Below are 20596 nucleotides of genomic sequence, written 5' to 3'. Positions count from 1 at the left end.
CACCGTCTGCGCCTTGATATCCTCAACTCTGGCCATGTTCCTACTTGCTACTTTGAAAACAACTTTTTATTATGAAGACGTCCAAATATTTGCAAGGAGAGAGAACAGTGTGATGCTCACTCACACACCTACGAGTCCAGCTTCTAGAACAGCGGACTCTTTTAATTCTGATTCATCCACACCTGCCCCTAACGGGGTTATTTTGAAGCACATCCCAGACCTCATAGTTCTATGTAAATATTGAAATAGCGGTTTCGTTTTTTGAAGGTTTACCTTTTTCTGGGTACAGAACGATGTTCTTTATTTTATGAGGGTTTATCTTAGCACATGACCTTTTTCTTGGGGAAAAATCCGGTCTCCAGGATCAGATAAACCGGGGTCTGATGCCCATCACCAGCTGTGTCGCTTGAGTATGATTGCTCAGCCTCCTTGTTTGTAAAACAGGGTCCCACTCGTGGTGGCATCCAGGGGAACTTGCAGGCAGGTGTGCAGCACGCGGCAGGTGCCAGATGATGGTGGCTACGAAGGCGCCAAGAAACCCGGCGGGTCACACACCGAGGAAGCTGCCGGGGCCAGGAGTCAAACCCCAAACGGCCGGGCTCCCAAACCAGCGACTGGTTTCCACCAGCCACGTGTCTAATCGGCATGCTTTTGGGGGGGGGCGGGCACCGAACCACTGCTGCCCAGTGACTTCCGGTCATCATCTGGAGGGGCCCTCTGCCCTGCACCCACCCCTGGGACATCCGCGTGGGGGGACACGTCCAGTCCCAGGAAAGTACTTCTTTCAATAACTCAAGGCCCTCGAGGAGGAGCGACAGAGGGGGTCTCCCAGCCCACAGGAGAAGAGAGGACGCGCTGAGGCAGGTAAGGACAGATCTTCCCACCTGGGGACAGGTACCCCTGGTGTAAGCCCGTCTGGACCTTTGAGTTGTGGGGAGTAAACGCCCAGATTAAAGTGGGTGTCACACAAAGGGTTCGGGGAATGTCGCATAACGTTTACACACAAGAAGTGCAGCTGGGCACCCGGAGTGAAGAGAGTCACTCCCTTCTCCAGGTCACTCTTCTCTAGGGCCACATGCTCGTGAGCATGGACGCGATGGGCCCGTCGGGAGGAGGGAACTCCCCACACCGGGCTCCACGGCCGCGGCCACCAGCACCAGCTGGATCGTCAGGGCCTGGGGCGTGAAGGACGGGCCTGGGGTGTGAAGGGCAGGCCTGAGCAGAAGGGGACGGAGGGCAGGGTCCCCACAAAGAGTCACAGGGAGTAGGGGGGATGTTGGGCCCTTGACTGCCCGCCCGTGAGAACCTCGTACGCTTTGAGCCCCTCGGCAGTGGGAGAAGGCAAAGCAGTCAGGGTCCGGGCCTCCGAGGGCCTGCCACTCCCCCTGGCAGGATGGCCATGCACCATCGGCTTCGGGGAGGCTTGGTCCACCCAGAGGGTCCCATAGGGCCCACCCCCAGGCCTTGTGACCGCTCAGACGTTGATGGGGGAAGGAACCCTCATCGAGATGACGCAGCCCGAGCTCTGGCCTTCTCCATAACCATGTCTGTTGGCAGCTGCGGAGGGCAGCGGCCACTCCAGGCTTGGACGTCGCCCGGAAGGCATGTCTGGGGCTGCTCCTCTCTAATCGGCTGCCAAAGAAAATATTTTTTGTAGGTTTCTTGTGAGCTGAGAACGAAAACACAACACCCAGCAGGATGAGTGGGGGAAGAGAGGCCTGCCTTCCTCCAAGAGCTTAGGAGGCGCTCGGGGATGGCATCGCTCAGGCACAGCGGGGGCGCCCGTCCTGGTGGCCGAGAGGGGACCAGGTGAGCAGAGAAGCCAAGGGTGGGCAAGGCCCGGGTCTGGGGCATGGGGTTGTTGGAAGAGTGTAGGCTCTTAAAAGGCAGATGAGATGACTCAGGCTGAACCGACATAGCCCCCAAAAGGAATGTGCTAGAAATGAGTTCCTAAGGCTCTAGCTTAAAATAAACCAACAGAAAAACGAGAACTTCTAAAAGTACAGAATCCAGGTTAAGTTTTGAAAGTTCAGATAAACGAGAAGAAAAAATATATAACCAATACTCCTACAGAGAGAATCATACTAATATATGCACATCCAGCCTCTGTTTTTTAATTTGTGTAATTACACACACACACACACACACACACACACACACACAGAGCAAGGAATTTTGTGTGCACTGTTTTGTGGCTTGCTCCCTTTAACTCAAGAAGGTATCATGAACATCTTTTCCATGTCATTAAATCTTTTCTGGCAACACCGTTTTTAACACCTGCATGGCATTCTGGCGCAAGCGGTCCCCAGGAGGCAGGGGGAAGGTTTCCAGTGGCAGCTCCAGCCTGGATGGTCCTCACAGCTCCCAGTCTCAAAGAGTAAGCAGGTGATCTCAGCCGTTGCTATGGCAAAATACTCGAAGACGGCTCTGATTGGCCAGGCTTGGATCTTAAGCCCATCCTTGAGCCAGTCGTTGGGACTGGCAGGATTGAGGCCTTTGATTGGCCAGGTCTGAGCCACATGCCCATCCTGTAGCCAGGGGAGACTGAAGGAAGGGATGCCGAGCAGACAAGAAACATTGAGCCCCCAGACTGCAAACCAACAGGAACTCTCTAGATGCGTGCGGAAGGAACGTCCACCCAGGCCGTGCGGCCAAGACTGATGAACTGTGACGTGCGGCCTTTACCTGAAGAGGCTTACGATTTGGGGGAGACCCCAACATAGGCAAAACCCGGTTAAAGAAGGGCTATGTGCCAAAAATGAGGTAAACACAGCGGGAGGACTTCCTTGCAAGACAGACCTGGGTTCGAGGTCCATTTCCAACGTGACCTTGGCCAGTCTCTGTACTTCTCTGGACTTGAGCTCTGACATCCACCAAGCGGAATAATAATACCTACTACATGCAGTGAGTGAGAATTCCATCAGTTGACCCAAGAGTCCAGTTTGGAGCCTGGCACATAGCAGGTGCTTGGGTGGCACATGGTAGGTGCTTGGCAGATGGTAGTTGGTAGTAGTAGTATTTGTGGGGAAAAGGGATAGATTATGATGCACGGCCTTGCTGCGGCTTGGTAAAGGCTTCAATGTGAACGGCCAATTCACTGTAGCAAAAGTGAGAACAACCCAAATGTCCATCAAATGATGACCGGATAAGTAAAATGTGCTATATCCACATGATTTGGCCATCAAAAAAAAAGAAAAACCAATGAAGTGCTCGGTTTGACTCTGCCCCATAAGGCATCTACTAAAGCTTGGTGTGATGGTGGCAAGTCCCACACAGGATGTGACAGCCTCTCAAAAGCAGAGACTTCCAGGGCCAGCCCAAGTTCCAGAAGAGGGCACACGGCTGTTCCTAGATGTGACCTCACGATGGGCCACCCCAGTACCACTCAGGGGCACCCCGTGCCCCCTGCCCTCATGCACGTGGAGCTGCACCTGAGATTAGGAGCTCACCCACAGATCAGAGCTGTGGTCCCCAGACTTCCACTTGGGGCTCAGATCCAAAACCTCTGTTGATCTCCTTGACAGATGCCACTCTGTGATTCCTTCCTCTGACAGGTCACCCCCCAGGCTCCAGCTGCCTGGGGGAGGAGTGCCCATCTCAGACCCACCCCTACAAGGAACATCATGGGTCCCTTGCTAGAGAGACACCGAAAGTCACTTTTTGTTCAGCCACAACATAATCACAGAGAGGGCACAAATCTCAAGGGTCGAGCTCGATACAGCCTTGAAAAGTGAGCCTATCCGCACCACCACCGTCCACAACGAGAAACGGGGTGTCACCAACTCCAGCTTCCAGCTGGCCGCTCCCCCCACTTAGACCTCAGTCCTACCTGCTAGCACTGGGGACTCACTTTGCCAGGCTTCTATCTGCAGTCACACCATCCTAAACGCACAACCCTAAATCCCAAAAACCTGTCTGGTCATTTTTGCAAAGACGATTTTACTTATACAGAAATCACGGTCACTGCTTAGTTTGGGTTAAGCTTTTAATTTCTTGCCGAGCGGTTCGTCCGCATTGATCTGTATCGTGGTGACCACCTTAGAGGAAAAGTTACCAGGTGGCAACAATTGTGTCTGTTGACACCGCTTAGCATCTAGAGGAATAGCCAGAATCTGGGCTAACGATCCCCTTTGCTTTCTGAGGAGGCAGCCCAGGACAGAAGTAAAAGCCAGGAGAAATGTAAAGAAGGTTCTAGGACGGTGAGAACATCCCAAACACCGTGGGCGCCAGTGAGCAAGGAAACCGCCTCCCATGCCGATGGCCGTGCGTGGACCGCCCCCGCACCCCTGAGCCGGCACGCCCCGGGGATCTGCCTCTGGGGTCCCTGGGGTGAGCTGTTTAAACCGTATCTCTCACCCACATCTGTCAAGCTGGTGTTTCAGGAGCAGTGGGAAGCAAACCCAACAGAGACCCCATGTTGAAACACGAGCCAGTTTTCTGGAAAGCTCGCTATATCTCCCTCATTTTGCCCCTTTCTCACAGACAGGGGAAGTGGGGTGCCCACCACCCTTGGGGGCACTGGCCTTAGGACTGGGCTCCAGCCAGCAGCTCCAAAGAAAGTGCTCTGGGCCCAGGGGCCAGAGGTGGAGGGAAGGCCGCGGAACGAGCTGGCCGGCTCGCTTTTCCCGGAAACACTCTGACAACGCACATCTACTACTTTTTTGAGGGTTTCTTTCATCGCGCTCGGCAAAGCGGCACGTGCCAACCCTCCCGCACGGGACTGGGCGCGTGGGAGGCATCGGGCTTGTGGAAAATTAACCTTGAACAAAGAAAACGAGAAAGGCTGCGTGTCTGGGGCCGAAGGCTTTTTTACAGGAATGAGGCTGAGATTATTGCCATGAAATGCCCCGATGGCACGAAGCCCTGAGGCACGAAGCCTCCTTCCGGCTGTACCCCTGCTTGCCACGAAGGCCCTAAGTCTCGCCAAGGGCCCTGCCGAGGCCTGGCCGCTCCAGTAAAAAGCGACTCGCTTGCCTGTCTCCCTGTCTTTCTTTCAACAAACCTGCATCTTTGGGGATGCAAGTGGGTTCTGTGTTCGGGCTTTGAAAACTAGAAGCAGCGAATGAATGCCACCAGATATGACGGCAGAGAACAGAGGGGGTTTATGGTATAAACACCCACAAGTTATTGAAGAACAGCTACACCTGTTCCTGTTCATTTTTCTCTCCAAGTATGATTAAAAAAAAAAAAATGGAGCATCACTTGCTGTGCTAGGCACTGGGGACAGAGAAAGGCTTGAGGCCTGGTCCCTGCTCCGAAGTTGTCCAATCAAGTAGACAGACCTATAGACAATCCCTATAATGAAATAGAAAAAACGTCACGATAGCCTCCTGTTACTGGTTAAGCCGTTATAAGTGACCGTGCACCAAACTCACGCAGTCTTAAGCAGTAAAGTAGATTCACTGGCCTCCCTTACTGAAGACTCCCGGGGAGAACAGACATTGCCATGTCCGATCAAGGCCTCTGTGCCTCTGCTTCTTCCTCCAATTGGATTGCCTCATGGTCACAAAACGGCTGCCAGTGCAACCAGTACAAACAGGCTACGTGTTTCCACATCCGAGTTTCTTTCTTCCTCCACAGACCAGGAGTCTTGAACTTTGCTACAGAGTGGTCAGTAGTGTAGCCATCTTGAAATGGGTCCTCCAGGCCCCAGGTGAGATGCCCCAGCTGGTGACGCCATGTGGAGCAAGGATAAACCGTTCTTGCTGAATCCTGCCTAAATCACAGATTTATAAGCAGTATAGAAGATTCGGTCACTAAGTGTGGAGGTGGTCTGTCCTACAGAAGTAGGGAACTAGAGCAGGAGTTCTGGAAAAGAGGTTCACTCAGCCATTTAGATGTCATGGTAGATAGCCGGAGCCACTGCAGCTATTCTGGCACCATGAGGCAAGCCAGTGTGAGAATGAAGTTGCTGCTACTGAAGGTAGAAAGGAAGGGCGGCCTTGAACCTGGTCCTTAGGACGTGCCTGAGCTGCTGGCTCAACCATCCGTGCAGCCCGCCCAGCTTCTGCACTCCCGGGCAATATGCAAGGAAACACCCCCTCCAAAGCTGAAGCCTTTCTGAGTTGGATTTGTCACTCACAACCAAAAGCACCCTCACTAATGTGTCCACTGTCACTAACAGGGAGTCACCACCTGGTGTCGAGCAGAGGACAGTGTCTTGATGAGGTGCTTAGAACAAGTCTGGTGGCTCCATGGGACCGGCCTGGAGAGAGCTGGGGGGCACAGAGGCCGTTCGTTCAGGAGGCTGCGGCAAAACTTCCGGGCAGGAGAAGGGGAGGGTCGAGGTGGCACGTCTGGAGTCGGGCACTCCTGAGTGCCCGTTTGCAGGTGCTGCGCTCGGCACGACAGGTGATACTAAACGCAGCCTGGGCTGGGTGACAAACGGGACGCGCGATTAACTGTTGGTCGCGACTGGAGGAAAGAGGTGCCAGGCTGTCCCTCCCCTTGGCTCCACTCCCACGGGGACTGGAACCACCTCTTCCTGCGTCCTCACCGTCTGGCCGCAACGGGGGCTAGAGAGAGTGCGGATGCAGAAAGGCCCCCCGGGGGAAGTGGCAGCTTCTCGGCCCAGTGGCCCAGCATCTGCACAGCTCACCCGCTATCCACTGCCTCCGAATCGACTGACTCTCCCTGCTCGGGCCCGCTGTCCCTCCTACGTTCCCTCTCGGCCGGTCCCCACCCAGGCTGACCTCAGCCCATCCCACCCTCGGGAGCATGGCCGCCCCCCCGCCGCGCCCCCTCGCACAGCTGGTACTTGTTACTTGGCCCCGGATGTTTACCGTTGGGCTCACACCGCCTTTCTCTCCTCCAGCAGTGCAGATTCTTAAAGGGGCGCCACTAGACCCCTCCTGCTGGGCCTCGGGGGGCCCTCTCCCCTGGATGCCTCCCCAGTGCGGAGAGCAGGTGTCGGGGTAGGGACAGCGAGGGCCAGCCGGCCGAGGACTGCCTCGGTGGTCAGCTCCTGGGGCCGTGGTGGCTAGGCCACCCTGACTTTCCAGTAGAGGGGACTCTTGGCTGGCCGCCCCTTCCTCCTGGGAGAAGACGCCGAGACCCCTTCGGAGGGGATGCCACGCCAAGGCCCTCCCGGCCGGGTCCCCTCCCCACCCGGGGAACACGCGCAGGCGCCCCACAGCCCAGAAACAGCCCCGCCCCCCATGCCGAAATGAGGAAAGTCTTCCTGAAAGAGCTGAGGCTTTTCAGCATTTCAGCAATCCTCTGACTTTGCACGAGGCCAGGCGGGCTGCCCAGAGACCCGCCAACGTCAAGGGAAGCTGCCCAGCCGGTTGTGTGGTCAGCAGCAAGCCCTCCCGGCTAGGCCCCAGGCTACAGAGGAGGACGGTGCAGTCCCGCCCGGCGCTGGGGCCCTGGGGGCCGCCTGGCTGTGCTCTCCTCTGGCGTCACATCCGCCTGGAACGGGGTTACCTTGCTTATTTGATGGCAGCTGGGTGTGCACAGCAGGTGAGAGCTCCAGGGTACGCCCAGGGCAAGCAGCCCCCCTGCATCCGGTTTAAGCACTTTCCCCCGGGCATGGGATTCCCCTGCGCCCCCTGGTGAAATTTATTTCGTAGGCAACCGCCCTCCAAGATGAGGGGGTAGGAGGGAGGCGGACAAAGGCCTCCCTGAGAATCGTGTCTCTTCCCAGGCTTGGAAATGGCCCCAGTGGCAAAACGGGGAGGTGAGAAAGCCACCAGCCCCAGGAGATGACGAAGGTCAGAAGCAGCCCTGGTTACCATCACCGCCCCCTAAGTCTTTGTGTTGCCAGGGCAACGCTCCTTCAGTGCTCCCCATCCCCGCACGGGGGCTGCTGTGACTGAAGCAAAGCCTCCTGCACGTGGCTTCTTAGAAAGGGCTTCAGGCTGGTCTAATGGGGCCGGCTGCTCCGCGCACCACGCACACGGAATTGTGATGAGTCGACCACGCTCGGCCTCCCTGCCCGGCCTGCCATCCCAGGCATGTGTGTGAGGTTTTCTCCCTGGTTCCCGGCACAGGAGCCTCTAAAACCTCCAGGCTTCCCGGGTGACTGGGGTGACGCGGGCATCTTTCTGTAATGACCCCTCCTGGCCATGCGAGTGTGTGCTAATGAGGTGGCTCTCGTGGGATGGGGGCTGGCGGCCAGGGGACTCACCCACACAGCTGAGATCTTGGAACTCTCCGCCCCACCCTGACCTCAGCGGGTGGCCAGTGACTTAGCCAATCACGAGGGGCTGTGAATGGCCAAGGCGCCTCCAGTGAGGGCACATGGAAGGCTGGGAGTGGGCAGTGGTGGGAGCAGCGGGAGCTGCAGGGTCAGGTCCTCATCCTTTCCCGCGTTTTGGGGCCACCTCAGGCTTGGCTCCTGGCACCCGGCACCCCCCACTCCCACCCCAGCAACATTCTTTCAGATCAGAAGGTCAGCTGCTGCCACATCAGACCTTTTCTGTCCAGCTCTCGCCGAGGCCCAGAGCTGGCCACCTCCGCCGGGGCCATGTGGGCGGGGTGCAAGGAAGTCCCCTGGAGTCACAGGCATTTCAGGGAGGCAGGGGTGAGTTGGGGCGGTGGGGACCGGACCAGCAGGGAGCGGTGCCGAAGACCTCACGTGGCCCGAGGGACAGAGTGTTTCCAGTGTGTGAGGGTCCCCATGAATCCCCTCCCCCAACAGGAGCCCTGACACGGGTCACAGGCTCCTTGCTCCCAACCAAGTGCACCCCAAACAGTAACAGTGGCAGAGAGGATGGGGCCCCCTGGTGCCTCCCTGGGATCCCCAGGGGTGCTCAAAATGCACAAAGGCACATGCTGTGATGGGGGTGCTCGTGGGTGGAAGGAGCCAGATGGAGGGTGAGCGACGTGAGACCTGGGGGGAGGACGAGACAGGCGTCTTAGAACGCTCTAGACCAAGGCGGCAGGGCTGCGACTGTTGCGACTACCAGTGCAGGCTCTCACCCCGTGAAGTCAGAGAGAAACTGCTCTGGTGATCACTCGCACTCTCGACTTCGAGGCCTGCTCTTCGGCTCTCCAAGCAGTGGCAGGGAGGGAGGCTTTGCGAGGTCGACATGAGCCGACATCTACTCAAGAGCCCTCATCTGGCACTTCGAGACGCCCAGGTGGAGCAGGCAGCTCCCAATGGCAGCGGCTCGTGGCGACGCCTTCTGCCCGAGGAATCGACACTTACAGTAGATTTGGGTGGCCCTTGCCATGCACCATCCTGCTCCCAATGCTGCTCGTGGTGGCCGCCCACAGCTCGTGCAGGCGCCGAGGCCCAGGACTGCACTGCCGCATGCGCGGCTCATCACACCTGGGTGGCTTGCGAATAGGAAGGGTGGACAAACCCTAAGGCCCTGGCTGACAGCGACCTGGGGAGACAGAATATTAGCCAATCCTGGAACCACCCCATTTCCAGAGTCCTTAATGAATCATTTAATGCCCTCTCCCCCAAAACGACCCAGACAAACAATAACCCAACCAACCCTGCCCTCCAGTCCGAGGCTCGTGTTGAGCTCGTGGCTCAGTGGGCGTCCTCTGCCTGGACACAGAGCAGGGGCCGGCGGAGGCCGGGCTGCACGGCTAGGCGCTCGGGGACAGGCGATTTGCTCCCGGCGCCTGAAGCTCTGGGCCCTGCCGGTTTAGAGGTTTCACACCCAAGAGGTTTTACACTAAGAGGCACCTGCACAGCCCGCCGGCTGGAGGCCGAGACCGGTAGCTAGCCCGTCGGACGTCCCGCACCCTTGGCCGACCCCCGGGGCAGAGAAAGAAGGGTGAGGGCTGCACGGGCGGGCTGGCCCCGACTGTCGGGGGACAGGGCTGCCGCTCGGAGGTACAGGTGGGTGGGAGGGTGGAAGGATGGGTGGAAGGAGCTCGAGTGGTCCCTTGGGGCGTCTCCTCACACCGCCCGGCCCAGCAGCGGCAGCCAGCTCCCTCGCCGGCAGGAGTCACAGGGCCCGGGGCTCTCGGGAAGGAAGGTGCTGGTTCTCTGACCAGGCCCCGGCCCTTTGCTGCCGAGCAGCTGGCTGCGGGCGGGGGACCACGGAGCAGGCGGGAGAGATGCTAACTGCGTCGATGAGACTGCGATTCTCCCCACAGCGTCGCCTGTGCTGTGTCTGCTGCATCTTTAAACGAACACTTCCTTTCTGTTTTTTCCCTTTACCCACAAAAGAGGCGAGGTGGCGGGCCTGGAGGCGGGTGTGGAGCCTGGATCCGGGGGCCGGGGGCTCCCCCGGGAGGGGCGAAGCTGGGCTGGTGCGGGCAGGAAGAAGAGCGTATGGCGGAGCTGCTGCTGCCTTGGCCGCCCAGCGTCTGAACCTCCCTCCCATTGGGTCGGCCTTGTGCCGCCTCCCCTGCCCGAGGCCAAAACAGTCCAGATGCTTGTTCTCTCAGCCCCTGGCCAGAAGCGGCAGGCACGTGACCTGAGCTCGGCCAACCAGATGTCCGTGCCGGGGACCCTGCTCCTGGGCGTGTATCGCAGAGGAGCAGGGACAGCTGAGACCTCCGGCCTCCGCTCTCGGCGGGGCGTCCTTCTAAGAGGATGTCCCCATGGGACCCCGGGCTTGGTCCTCCTGCCTTCGCCTCGATTCTGTGGGCCACCCAGCATTCTTCTAGCACATTCTTCTTCTCCCCGAAAAGACACTGTGGGTGTCTTTTGTGGTCAAGCCCCTGGCTGATGGGCGGTCAGGTTGCTTCCAAGTTTTCCTTTTCACAAACGGCGCCGATGCGAGGATCTTTGCCCCGTCCCCGTGCACAGGTACGAGGGTCTAGGGAGGAATCTGCTCACCTGCTCTTCCTGCCACCGGAGCACGCCCTCCTCCCACCCACCACACGCCTGGGCGCCCGTCTCCACGGCCCGGAGTCCCACCCGAAGGAGTTCCAGCCTGTGCGCCCCCCGCACGGCCTCTGGTTCCCACCCCCGCTCTCCCAGTTTGAATCACCCCAGTGCGTGTTTACTTGCAATCAGCGTCTCGCCCATTAGACTGTGGCTTGATGAGGACGGGCAGGGACTGTGTCTGCTCGGCCTCCAGAGCTCAGGGCCCAGCGCCCAGCCCACCCAACGTCCGATCTCTGAATGGGCTAAGTCACCCCTTCTGCATGAACGAGAGAACCGGGGAACCACAGTGCAATTTTAATGATCTCCGACAAGGGACAATAGAGACCTGGGAAAGCGAGAGGCGGCATGGGAAGTCCAGCGGCTACTGGCTTCCCGAGGAGCCAGCTGGGGCGGGTGGGGCGGCTGGGGCTGCGCAGCCTCGGGGTGAGCACTAGCTGAAACCTTCCAGTAGCTTCTTCGCGCTCAGAGAGATCCATGGGAGCAGGGGGGACATCTGGTGGCCGGCCGTGGGAAGCTACAGATGGGAAGGGCTCCGCTCTCGCTGGCTGGGAGGCGCCCCGCTGTGCTCCTGCCACCTCGGGCCCCCCAGCCTCCTGTCTAGTCCACACCTGAGGAGTTGGTCAGGTAGAAAGGGCGGATGACCGCGCGGAAGCTGCTGAAGGACCCCGCCGGGCACGGGAAGAAGGACGCACTCCGGGAACCATTGGTTTCCAGGGCGCTGGGAATGACGGCCTTCGAGCCCTGGAAACTGGTGACGTCCGCCACGAAGCCCGTCCCGCAGATCATCAGGGCTTTGTTCTCGTAGCCGATGGTGCGATCCAAGTAGCCGGACTTAGAGAGGTACAGGGTGGGGAGCTCGTCCGAGGAGCAGGAGAAGCCAGAGTTCCAGCAGTTCCGGACGGTGGAGAGGTACATGAGGGACCAAGAGACCAGCCTGTCCTGGAAGAGGAAGCTGGGGTGCGCTCGGGTCTGGAAGGACTGGCGGGGGTCGGACCAATAGTACGAGGAGGCCTGAAAATTCCTCGTCACGGAGGCGCTCCAGGCGGGCGCGGTGTATAGCCGGGGCTGGTAGGCGTCCTCGGTGAGGTTCAGGCCTCTGTGCCGGGCCAGCAGCTGGACGGGCACAGTGTGGAACTCCAGGGCCTGCAGAATCTTCTCCCGGAAGAGCGCCTGGTGACTCTGGTACAGGGACAGGTTGAACTGCAGCTCGAAGAGGTCCTCGGGCAGGATCATGGGGAACCGGACTGCCCCCACCAAGCCTTCCAACTCCTCGCGGGTGGCGTGCCCCTCCCAGCTCCAGGCCTCCACGGCCATCAGCAGCGCCAGCTCGCTGGGCACGGCCAGGTCGCTCCTGGAGAGCAGGACTCGGAGCAGTGCTGGGGGGATGTTCGGCCAGGCCGTGGCCCCCAGCAGGGCCTCGAAGTTCCAGGCCAGGAACTGCAGGCAGATCGCCTCCAGCTTGGGGTCCCCCGTGGCCAGTGCGTAGGCGTAGAGGTCCAGGGCCGTCTGGAAAGACAGGTCCTGGGGGATGAGGGTGGCGAAGAGGTGCGCACAGTAGCTCTGCAGCTGCTTGGCCCCGAAGGCGGAGGCCAGCTTGTGGAGACACTTCACCGACGACAGGGAGATGTCTATCCTTCGGGAGTAGAAGTACCTGGGGATGGGGCGAGAGCCGGCCGCCTGGTTACACGCCGTCCCCCTGCAGCACGGCAGGTGCCCCCGGGCCGGCAGGCCCGCCTCTCGGACGTGACCGTCTTGTCCGCGTTCACCCCGACCCACTGACACCCGGGTGCTGGCGATTTCAAGGGGCGTTTGGTGCCCCCATCCCCAATTTATCTTTGGTCAACCCACAATCCAACCTCGAGTTTGCCAAGAGCCACATGCACTGATGACAGCTGTGCGGGTCCCAGGGTCATGGAGGTCGGCTCGTCTCTCAGCTGGGAGAGAGGGGCCCTGCCAGCTGTCACCGTCATCGTCATCATCATCATCTTCACTGGTGGTCTGAGCCCAACCCCTGCCGCCTGGGCTGCAGGACCTGCCAGCCGTCCTGGGCGTGGGGAGGGTGCTGCCCTCCTACCTGCCACCACACCCCTGGATGGGCCCCTCAGTCCCCTGCTGGGTGCCCACGGGTGCTCCTGAACCCTCAGCGTCTGTCCCGTGCCACATGACACTGGCACCGCCCCTCGTCACTTCCTGTCTGCCTCCCCTGCCACCCGTGAGCCCATGCGGGTGACGCCCAGTCCGTGTCGTTTGCCACGTGAGACCGTGCACCGCCAGGAACCGCTTTGTGGCGTGAAAACACATGTGGCGGGAGCCGGCCAGCCTCCATCTCCCTGTCAGGGACCCGAAGCCTCCCCACGGCCACAGGGTCTCAGAGCCGGGCGGTGCCTCGAGTGCCACGCCTTCCAGGGAGCCTGACTTGCCGCCCACCACATCCGTCGGGAAACGGAGCCGGGCCCCCGCCCAGCGGTGTCGGTGGCTATGCAGATGCGGGCCCTCACGTCCTGGGACACCTGCTGTCTGCCTTGGGGACACAAAGGGCACCTCAGCCCTCCAGCTTGTTGCCCACTGGCTCCGTTTCCACTGACCCCGGGAAGCTCGCCCCAGGAGGCTCACCCCAGGACCGCGTCAAGGCGGTGGACCGGGGCCCACGCCCCCCGAGCACGCGCTTTTGTCGGCAGCGAGGGCTGCAGGTGGCGGCCGACAGGAGGAGGGAGGGTCCTGACACAGAATGTCGTCACCGGCTGTTAATTCTCATGTCAGCTTTCCAGGCTGCTGGTAGCTGTGCAGCCCCCGCCCCAGCCAGGTCTCCCGCCCCCGGCCTCAGGCAGGCACCCGAGTGGGTGGGAACAGGGGTCACAATCGTCCTTCAGCCCTGCCGGCCAGCAGGGAGGAAAACACCCTGGAAGGTGGAGGAAAGGACCAAGGGCCGGTCGGGGAGGGCCCGGAGTCAGTGGTCCAGAGAAGCCACGGAGCGGACGAGCAGGCGGGTGGCTGATGGACAGCAGGCGCTGCCTGCGGCCGCCGGGCAGAGAGAAGGCGGAGGGGTCTCCTGAGGCCTTCTGGGGCCTGAACAAGGCCAAGAGGCCAGGACACCCAGCTCGGGGCAGCCTCTCTGCCTCGGGGGAGGCAGACACACACGCAGAGGCACAGACAGGGAAACGGAGAGACAGAGCGAGCCAGTGCGGGTGGACACTCCGGAGCAACCGAGCCAGTGCGGGGTGGACACTCCGGAGCAACCCTGAGTGTTGCCGGGGGCGGGAGGGCTGACCGGGCACCCGCCTCATTCTCAGACACGTCACAGAAACTAACTCTACCAGGAGGGCACAGGCTAGCGACCAGGTTCTTCTACTTGGCTGGAAAGAAACCGTTTTCACTTGTTTTAATTGCCGTCTGCTTTCCCGAGTGTGCCCCCGGGGAGGTAAAGCTCTGGGCTGTGAGAGCACACGCCATTCTTTCCCTAAGCCGATGCTCTCAGGACGCAAGCCCCGAGGAGGCCCCCCTGGTGACCCGGTGGACACCCCCAGCAGGCGGTCTGGCAGTGAGCTCTGGAGACACTGCCTAGTCCCCAGTCCCCGGCCCTGAGGACACTCACCTGATCACGTCTCTGACGAGCGGCAGACACTCGGCGTCCACCTCCAGAGTGACTGTGCTGCCCGGCTCCCTCCACAGGGCCTGGGCCTCGGGGTTGGTGGACAGGATCAGACTGTGGCCGCAGATACTCAGGTCCTCGTTGTCCTTCGCCTTCACCCTGATGGACAGGTCACAGCCCTTCTGGTTGTCAAAGATCTGCTCGAGAGCCATGGGGATCTTGCTGGACAGGTCGAGGGTGTAGACGCCTCTGGTTTCTAAGAAGGGGCAGAGGGAGGCACCACGTTGGGAAACACGGCTCACGGGTCTGCATCAGGCCAGCCACTCACTTGCTGTGACCCGGAAGTACTTTTTCTCCCTCCAGTCAGTTTCTTCCCTTAAATTATGGCCCCTGTTCCTGCCTTATCTATTCAGAAAGCCTCCTGGGGAGATGAGGGAAGAACCACCCTGGAAGACAGGGTGTCTTGCCCCCCTGTGGCCCAGAGGCTCCCCCAATCCACACCGATCAGGCACCCCTGGTTAGCTCATGGGTTCCACCAAATTCAGGCAGCACCTTCAGGTAGAAGTTTGGAGACGCTGGCTTGCAGAGCCTGAGGCCTCATCCTTCTAAAATTCTGAACGATCAGTCAATCGATTGATCACCCAGACGCTACCCTCTGAACCCCGACCCTTCGCCCTGTGCTGTGGGTCTGAAGACTGAAATTGTGGTGGTAACGCAGTGCTGGGGTTCTCGGCAGCCTTTCAGGTGACGTGGGTGGTTCACAGGGACACGTCCCCGCCTCTGCCCCGTCCCAAAGCCACGCTGGGGACTAAACCATCCATTCCAGCCCCGACTGAGGAGCCTCCTGGGCCTCCACCGTCTCCACCGCCTCCACTGTCTCCACAGCCTCCACCTGGCTCCTGCGAGAGGCGCTTCAGCCCCGCCCCCCGCCCGGGGCCCAGGTGCGCCGAGCCCTCCCCAGCACACGCCCTGCGCTTGCCGCTGTCCTGGCGGGAGCCCCCGCTTCCCCGCCGCACCCCCGAGCCCTTGTGCGCGGCCAGGAAGAAACCACAAGTGGACGTGGGAGCAAAGAACAGCAGGAAGCTGGACGCAAGGCCTGAAAAGCTGGAGCTGCTCGGCTTCGGTGGGCGTGGCCGGGGGGTCGGCGGCGAGGGGAGGGCTGGGCCGTTGGTACCCAGGCCCTTCTGCCGTGGAGAAACGTCCCCAGGACGTCCGGCATGCTCTCGGAGCACGCGGGGCACTACGTTCCAGCCGGAGAATGAGCAGCGGCAGGTGGGCGGTGGAGGACAGCGGCCTGCGGCCTGCGGATGTGGCGAGGGACCGGAGTGCGGCTCGGCGCCCGTCGTCGGGGTGAACGGCGCGCTCCCGAACCGGTCTTGGAAGCGGCGGCGAGGCGAGGGATGTGGGATTTGTCGCTGTGAGGTGTGAGATCTGCAGGCTTTCCCATCCCGCCCCCTCCCGGAGAGTGGGCATCACCTGCGAACCTGTGCACAGGTGTGTGACCTGCTCGTGTGCCGGGAGGGGCAGGGAGTGAGCATGACTACCGTCTGGCATATACGGATCGGTCTCCGAGGACCCCACGGGACCGCAGCGCTTGGGCGGGGTGCGGGTTTCGGGGCGGGACGTGCCCCACTCACCGTTGCTGCAGATGACACCGGCGTCTTGATTGTGCCTGCAGTTGCTCCTCAGCCAGCCCAGGGACGTGCAGTTGGCCAGCGAGGGCTCTGTCCCCGTGCACTCCACCTCGTCCAGCATGACAGGGCCCGACCCTGGTGGGACAACAGGGAGGCCGGAGACTGCAGGACGGTGCTGTGAACAGGGCTGTCCCCTGTGGAGCCAGCAAGGGACAGCCACAGTCGCCGCAGCCGTGACTAGCGTGGCTTTGCTCCTCACGTTCCGCTCGGGGTGTGTCCCGTGTGTGTGTGTCGTCAGCCAGATGCAATCAGGTGGCTTCTCGAGTGTGGGCTCGGGTTTATTATTGTGGCTTCATACCATGAACTGGCCCGCCTTCCCACAAAGCCTGCACTCCGGGGACGAGCTGCTGAGAATCTAGGTGTTCCCTCCGTGGGACGCAGAGCCCACTCCTGCGTCCGTGGGAGGCTTCTCATGTGTGAACTTTTCTGGGGTGGGGGAAATCGTTTCAAGAAGATAAATTCCCAGGAGGGGAGCTTCTGGGCTGGAGGGGATGGCCGCAGCTGGGCTCTTGCGTGACAGGCCCGGGAGCTCTCAGGGGACAGTCCCTTCCTGAGACGGGCTGCTTTGGGGACTCGCAGGCCTACCTGGCCCAAAGGCAGCTCCACCCAGAGCCTCGGTGGCGTTCTTAAAACCCAGGCCCCGGCAGACGACGCTGGCATCCATTAGGTCCCACAGGTTGTCACACACCGTCCCCCACTGGCCTTCGTAGAAGATCTCCACACGGCCCTGGTTGGCAGCGTCCCCGTCGGCCAGCCGCATGTCACCATCTTTCGCACCTGCAGGGCTCCCAGGCGAACACGAAGTGAGCAGGGACGAGGGCTGGGCGCCTGGGCCTGCACCCAGGCAGCAGCCCTGACAGCCCCACACTGCTCCAGGTCCATGCGCTCTCGTGGGAGCAGTCAACTCCCCCTAGCAGGGGTGACTGCTGGATACACACCTTGAACTACCTCCTCCATCCTCCAGGGGTCCCCGCTGGGGAGGGTGGAAGATGCACACAGAGCCCGCCCCCACCCCCGCAGCCAGAGGCAAACAGGCCTGTTCTTGCCCCTCAGGCTGGAGCCCTTCGCTCCATTCATGGAGAAGGGGCAGGGGAACGCTGGGGAAACCCCAGTACCTGAGAGTGGGGTGCAGGACCCCGAGGGAAGAACGGGAGAGGGGCGAGGCCAACAAAGACCCCGCCTGGGCATGTCTGCGCCCAGCAAGGACCACTGGGAGGAGTGTCGGCGACGCCCGGGGCAGTGGGCTCAGGGGCCCCAAGAAACATGGGCTGACTGCGCCAGGTGCAGAGAGAGAGCAGGGACTCAGCCTCTGACGCCCCTGGCCCAGCCCCTGCCAGAGCTGATGGGGCCAACGGGCAACCCTCAGTTGGGGTGCAGCAGGTTTCTGTGGGGTCGCCGGGAAGGGGAAGGCCTCCTGGGCCCCTGGGGGTAAAGAGCAGAGGGACAGGCGTCCGGAACCCTGGAAGTCTGGCTGTGTCCAGGGGGCACCGACCTCGTGCCCAGCGTGTGGCCCCTGAAGGTCCCTACCGCTCAACCCTCTGGGAACTGGATGGGATGAGAATCCCTTAGTATTCCCCTAGGACCTAAGGCCACAGGACTCGGGACCACCGGGGCTTCAACAGGAGAGGAAAGCGGAGCTCGCCCTGGCGGCCCTGCGCCGGGCAAGGCACTGCCAGCTTTCCCGCGAGGCGGGGTCCAGCCTGCAGGGTACGGGGGCCGCAGCCACCTTGACTCTGCCTTCGGGACGCTTGCCAATCTGGGGGTTCAGCTCACCGTGAGTCCCTGCGACCAGCAGCCACATCCAAAGCAGCCCTGGGAGGGCCATGGCCTAGCCTGGCAGCCCCTCGGCCTGCAGCAGGAGGAGGGGACAGTGAGACGCGTGGAGCCGGACAGCCCTCGGGCCAGTCTGCCCCGCACTCTTCAGACTCTGCTTGCGGGGGTGGCGGGCGGAGGGGAGAGAGGCGGTTGGGGCTCCGTCTCCAGGCCGCGGGGCTCCTGCTGCCGTGCTGCACAGAGAGCTCTGAGCCCTGGGACGGAGGGGGGGGCTGGGGGGGGGCACATGAGGAGGAGGCAGCGGAAACCCAGGCCAGGGTGACGGGGATGGGCAGAGTGAAGACGTCAGGGTGCAGATGGGCTGAGGGCCTGCCTTCCTGGCTGTGCAGCTAAGTGGGGGTGGGGAGGACGGGCTAAGCAGGCTCGGTGCCGACCTGGTGCTGACACCTTGGAGCTCAGTGCCTAAGAGTCAGGGGCTCAGAGAAGCTGGGGTCACCAAGGCCACTCAGCCAGCCAGGGCCCTCCCGATGGGGGGGCAGGGGCGGCCTCACAGCTTTGGCCTGGAGTGCTTCTCTGTGTGTAATTCCTCCTGCTGGCTTTCCTCCCACCCCCACCCGCCCCCCCCCTGCAGTCCTTGTTCTTCTGGCTTAGTAGGAACCCCACGACCCGGCAGCACTCCCTGCGGTCCAGCACGTGGGGACAGGCCGCTGGGGCGGGCACCCCTACCAGTCAGAGCCCGGTGACCTCGAGGCAGCACCCCGGTTCTGCACTGACGCCCCCAGGGCTCCCGGGTGCACTGGCTGGGGGTGCTGGGCCTGAATGGCGTCCGTGCAGGAAGCCCACACGCACAGCTCCGGACGCCTCGCCTGAGTCTCGGGAAACGCCTTGCGGGCGCAGGAGCCGAGCCCGGGGTCCCGGCCCGTCACACGCCTGGTGAGGGCAGGACGGGTTGGCCACCCTCTCTCCGCTGTGCCCAGCCCAGGCGATTCTGGGGACTGGGTGACCAAGTGCCCTGTGTGCCGGGGCCTGCCTGGGTTTTAGCACTGGCAGTCCTGTGTCCTGGGGCACCCCCAGTCCCAGGCAAACCAGGACGGTAGGTCAGGCTTTGTACTCCCCAGGGAGCCACAGCTTCCAGGTTGACTCACCCCGGGACGGGACAGGAGCTCAGGCCCTGGAGAACTAGCCAGTCGAGCACCTGGTGCAGGGTATACAAATGTCACTGCCCTGGGGGTCGCCGTGGCCACCCGCTTTTGCCGGACTCCCTCACACGGGAGTGGGGGCAGGGCTGCCCGCCCGTGACCCGTACAGTGCCTTTGTGCAAAACAGAAAAAGCGCTCCTTCTTCAGGCAGGTTCAGCCTGGGCAGGTGCACGTGGACCAGAGAGAGGAGCTTGGGCACATTCCCAGCCTGCTCGCCCCTTTGCCCGGTGTCCACAGAGCCCTACGGATCTGGGAGCAGCCATGATGGTCCCTGGGCCCAGGGGGAGCATCGATCCCCAGCTGGGAGCAAACAGGGAGACTTGGCCCCCACCAGATGACACTGTAGGGAGACGCCCACCTGAGAGCAAGCCGCAGAGCTTACCTGCCTGAGACAATGGCTGATAATGGCCCTGGGGCCTCCGAACTTCCTGGTGCAGAGTCCCTCTGCAGACTGAATTCAGCCCAGAGAACCCTGCCAGGGTGGAGCGTCGTCAGGCTGGTCCCAGATAATGCTTCAGAATTTTCGATTTTCAGAAATCACATGATGGAAACTTCTTCTGGGATTGGCTCTCCACAGGATCCTGGGGAACCCCCCCCCTTCTCTTGGCTCTGACTGTGGGTGTTGGGGATGACAGCTGCCCAAGGAGGCCATCTGGCTGACGACAACCAGAGCAAGATGGCCGATAGAGACGCTGGGTTTAAACAAACTTCCAACCTGGGATGGCCCAGGGCACGGACAGGGCAGGGCAGGGGCGGGGAGGCAGGGTCTGCATCTGACTGTGCCTGTGGGATCCTGCTGGACAACTTGGGCTTTTTCCTGGGTCAGCAGGTGGACACAGCTGGGGTGGCCACTCAGGTATGTGTCCACCTTGCTTAAGACTCTGACATGCCTGCCTTCACCGAGGGCTCCGCCCCGTAAGGCTGCACGGTTCTATTGCGCCCCGAGACTGTGCCCAGACACGGCCAGGTGTGAAGCCGGTGAGTAGAAGAGCTAGACCCCACGCACAGCAACGACCCGAACAAGCCGATGCTTGTCACCACCAGAGTATGCCGCCAGTCCCCAATAATGGTCATTCTCCCCGAGACTCACGCCCAGTGACGCAGGGGACAGAACCTCTGGAGTGAACCTAAGTCGTTCTGCCCGGCCTCACCCCCTTCCCTCTCCTCCCACAAAAGGCCAGCGCCCCGACTTCCCCCTGGAGAAGCAGCCCTCTCTCACTTCTGGCTGTGTGGGCCCGAGGGCGGCAGGCTCCCCAGGTCTGACCCCTTGGCCACACGGATGGTGTCAGGGAGGGCCTGTGATCCCAGCAGCCAGCAGAAGTCAGCCGCAGCCTCACGGAGGGGGCCTCGTCGGGAGCAGGTGGCCTCGAGCTGCTGGTGCCCGTGGAGCCCCAGCCTGGGCCCTGAAAGGAGCCCAGCTGAGGATGAGGTGAGGGCAGTGCCGAGGGACGGGGGACGCCAGGTCCCGACGCTGTGGTGAGAGCCTCTGGGTGTAGTGGGCCTGCGGTCAAGGTCAAGCCCTGGGATTCATGGTTAATGAGGC

The 20596-nt window shown here is 61.4% G+C and overlaps 1 protein-coding gene across 1 annotated transcript; it reads right to left on the bottom strand.

The window, feature by feature from the left end:
* Positions 1-11075: 11075 nt before the first annotated feature.
* Positions 11076-19588, bottom strand: LGALS3BP (galectin 3 binding protein). Its single transcript, XM_039859313.1, has 6 exons — positions 19436-19588; positions 17855-17930; positions 16667-16858; positions 16025-16156; positions 14391-14643; positions 11076-12449 (listed from the first exon to the last, which is right to left on the bottom strand). The coding sequence occupies exons 2-6, from the start codon at positions 17904-17906 to the stop codon at positions 11396-11398; spliced, it is 1683 nt and encodes a 560-aa protein (XP_039715247.1). The 5' UTR covers positions 17907-17930; positions 19436-19588; the 3' UTR covers positions 11076-11395.
* Between the last annotated feature and the right edge of the window lie 1008 nt (positions 19589-20596).

Source organism: Pteropus medius, unplaced genomic scaffold (assembly GCF_902729225.1).
Source record: "Pteropus medius unplaced genomic scaffold, Ma_sr-lr_union100, whole genome shotgun sequence".
NCBI lineage: Eukaryota > Metazoa > Chordata > Mammalia > Chiroptera > Pteropodidae > Pteropus > Pteropus medius.
This window is presented reverse-complemented; position numbering and strand designations above follow the sequence as displayed.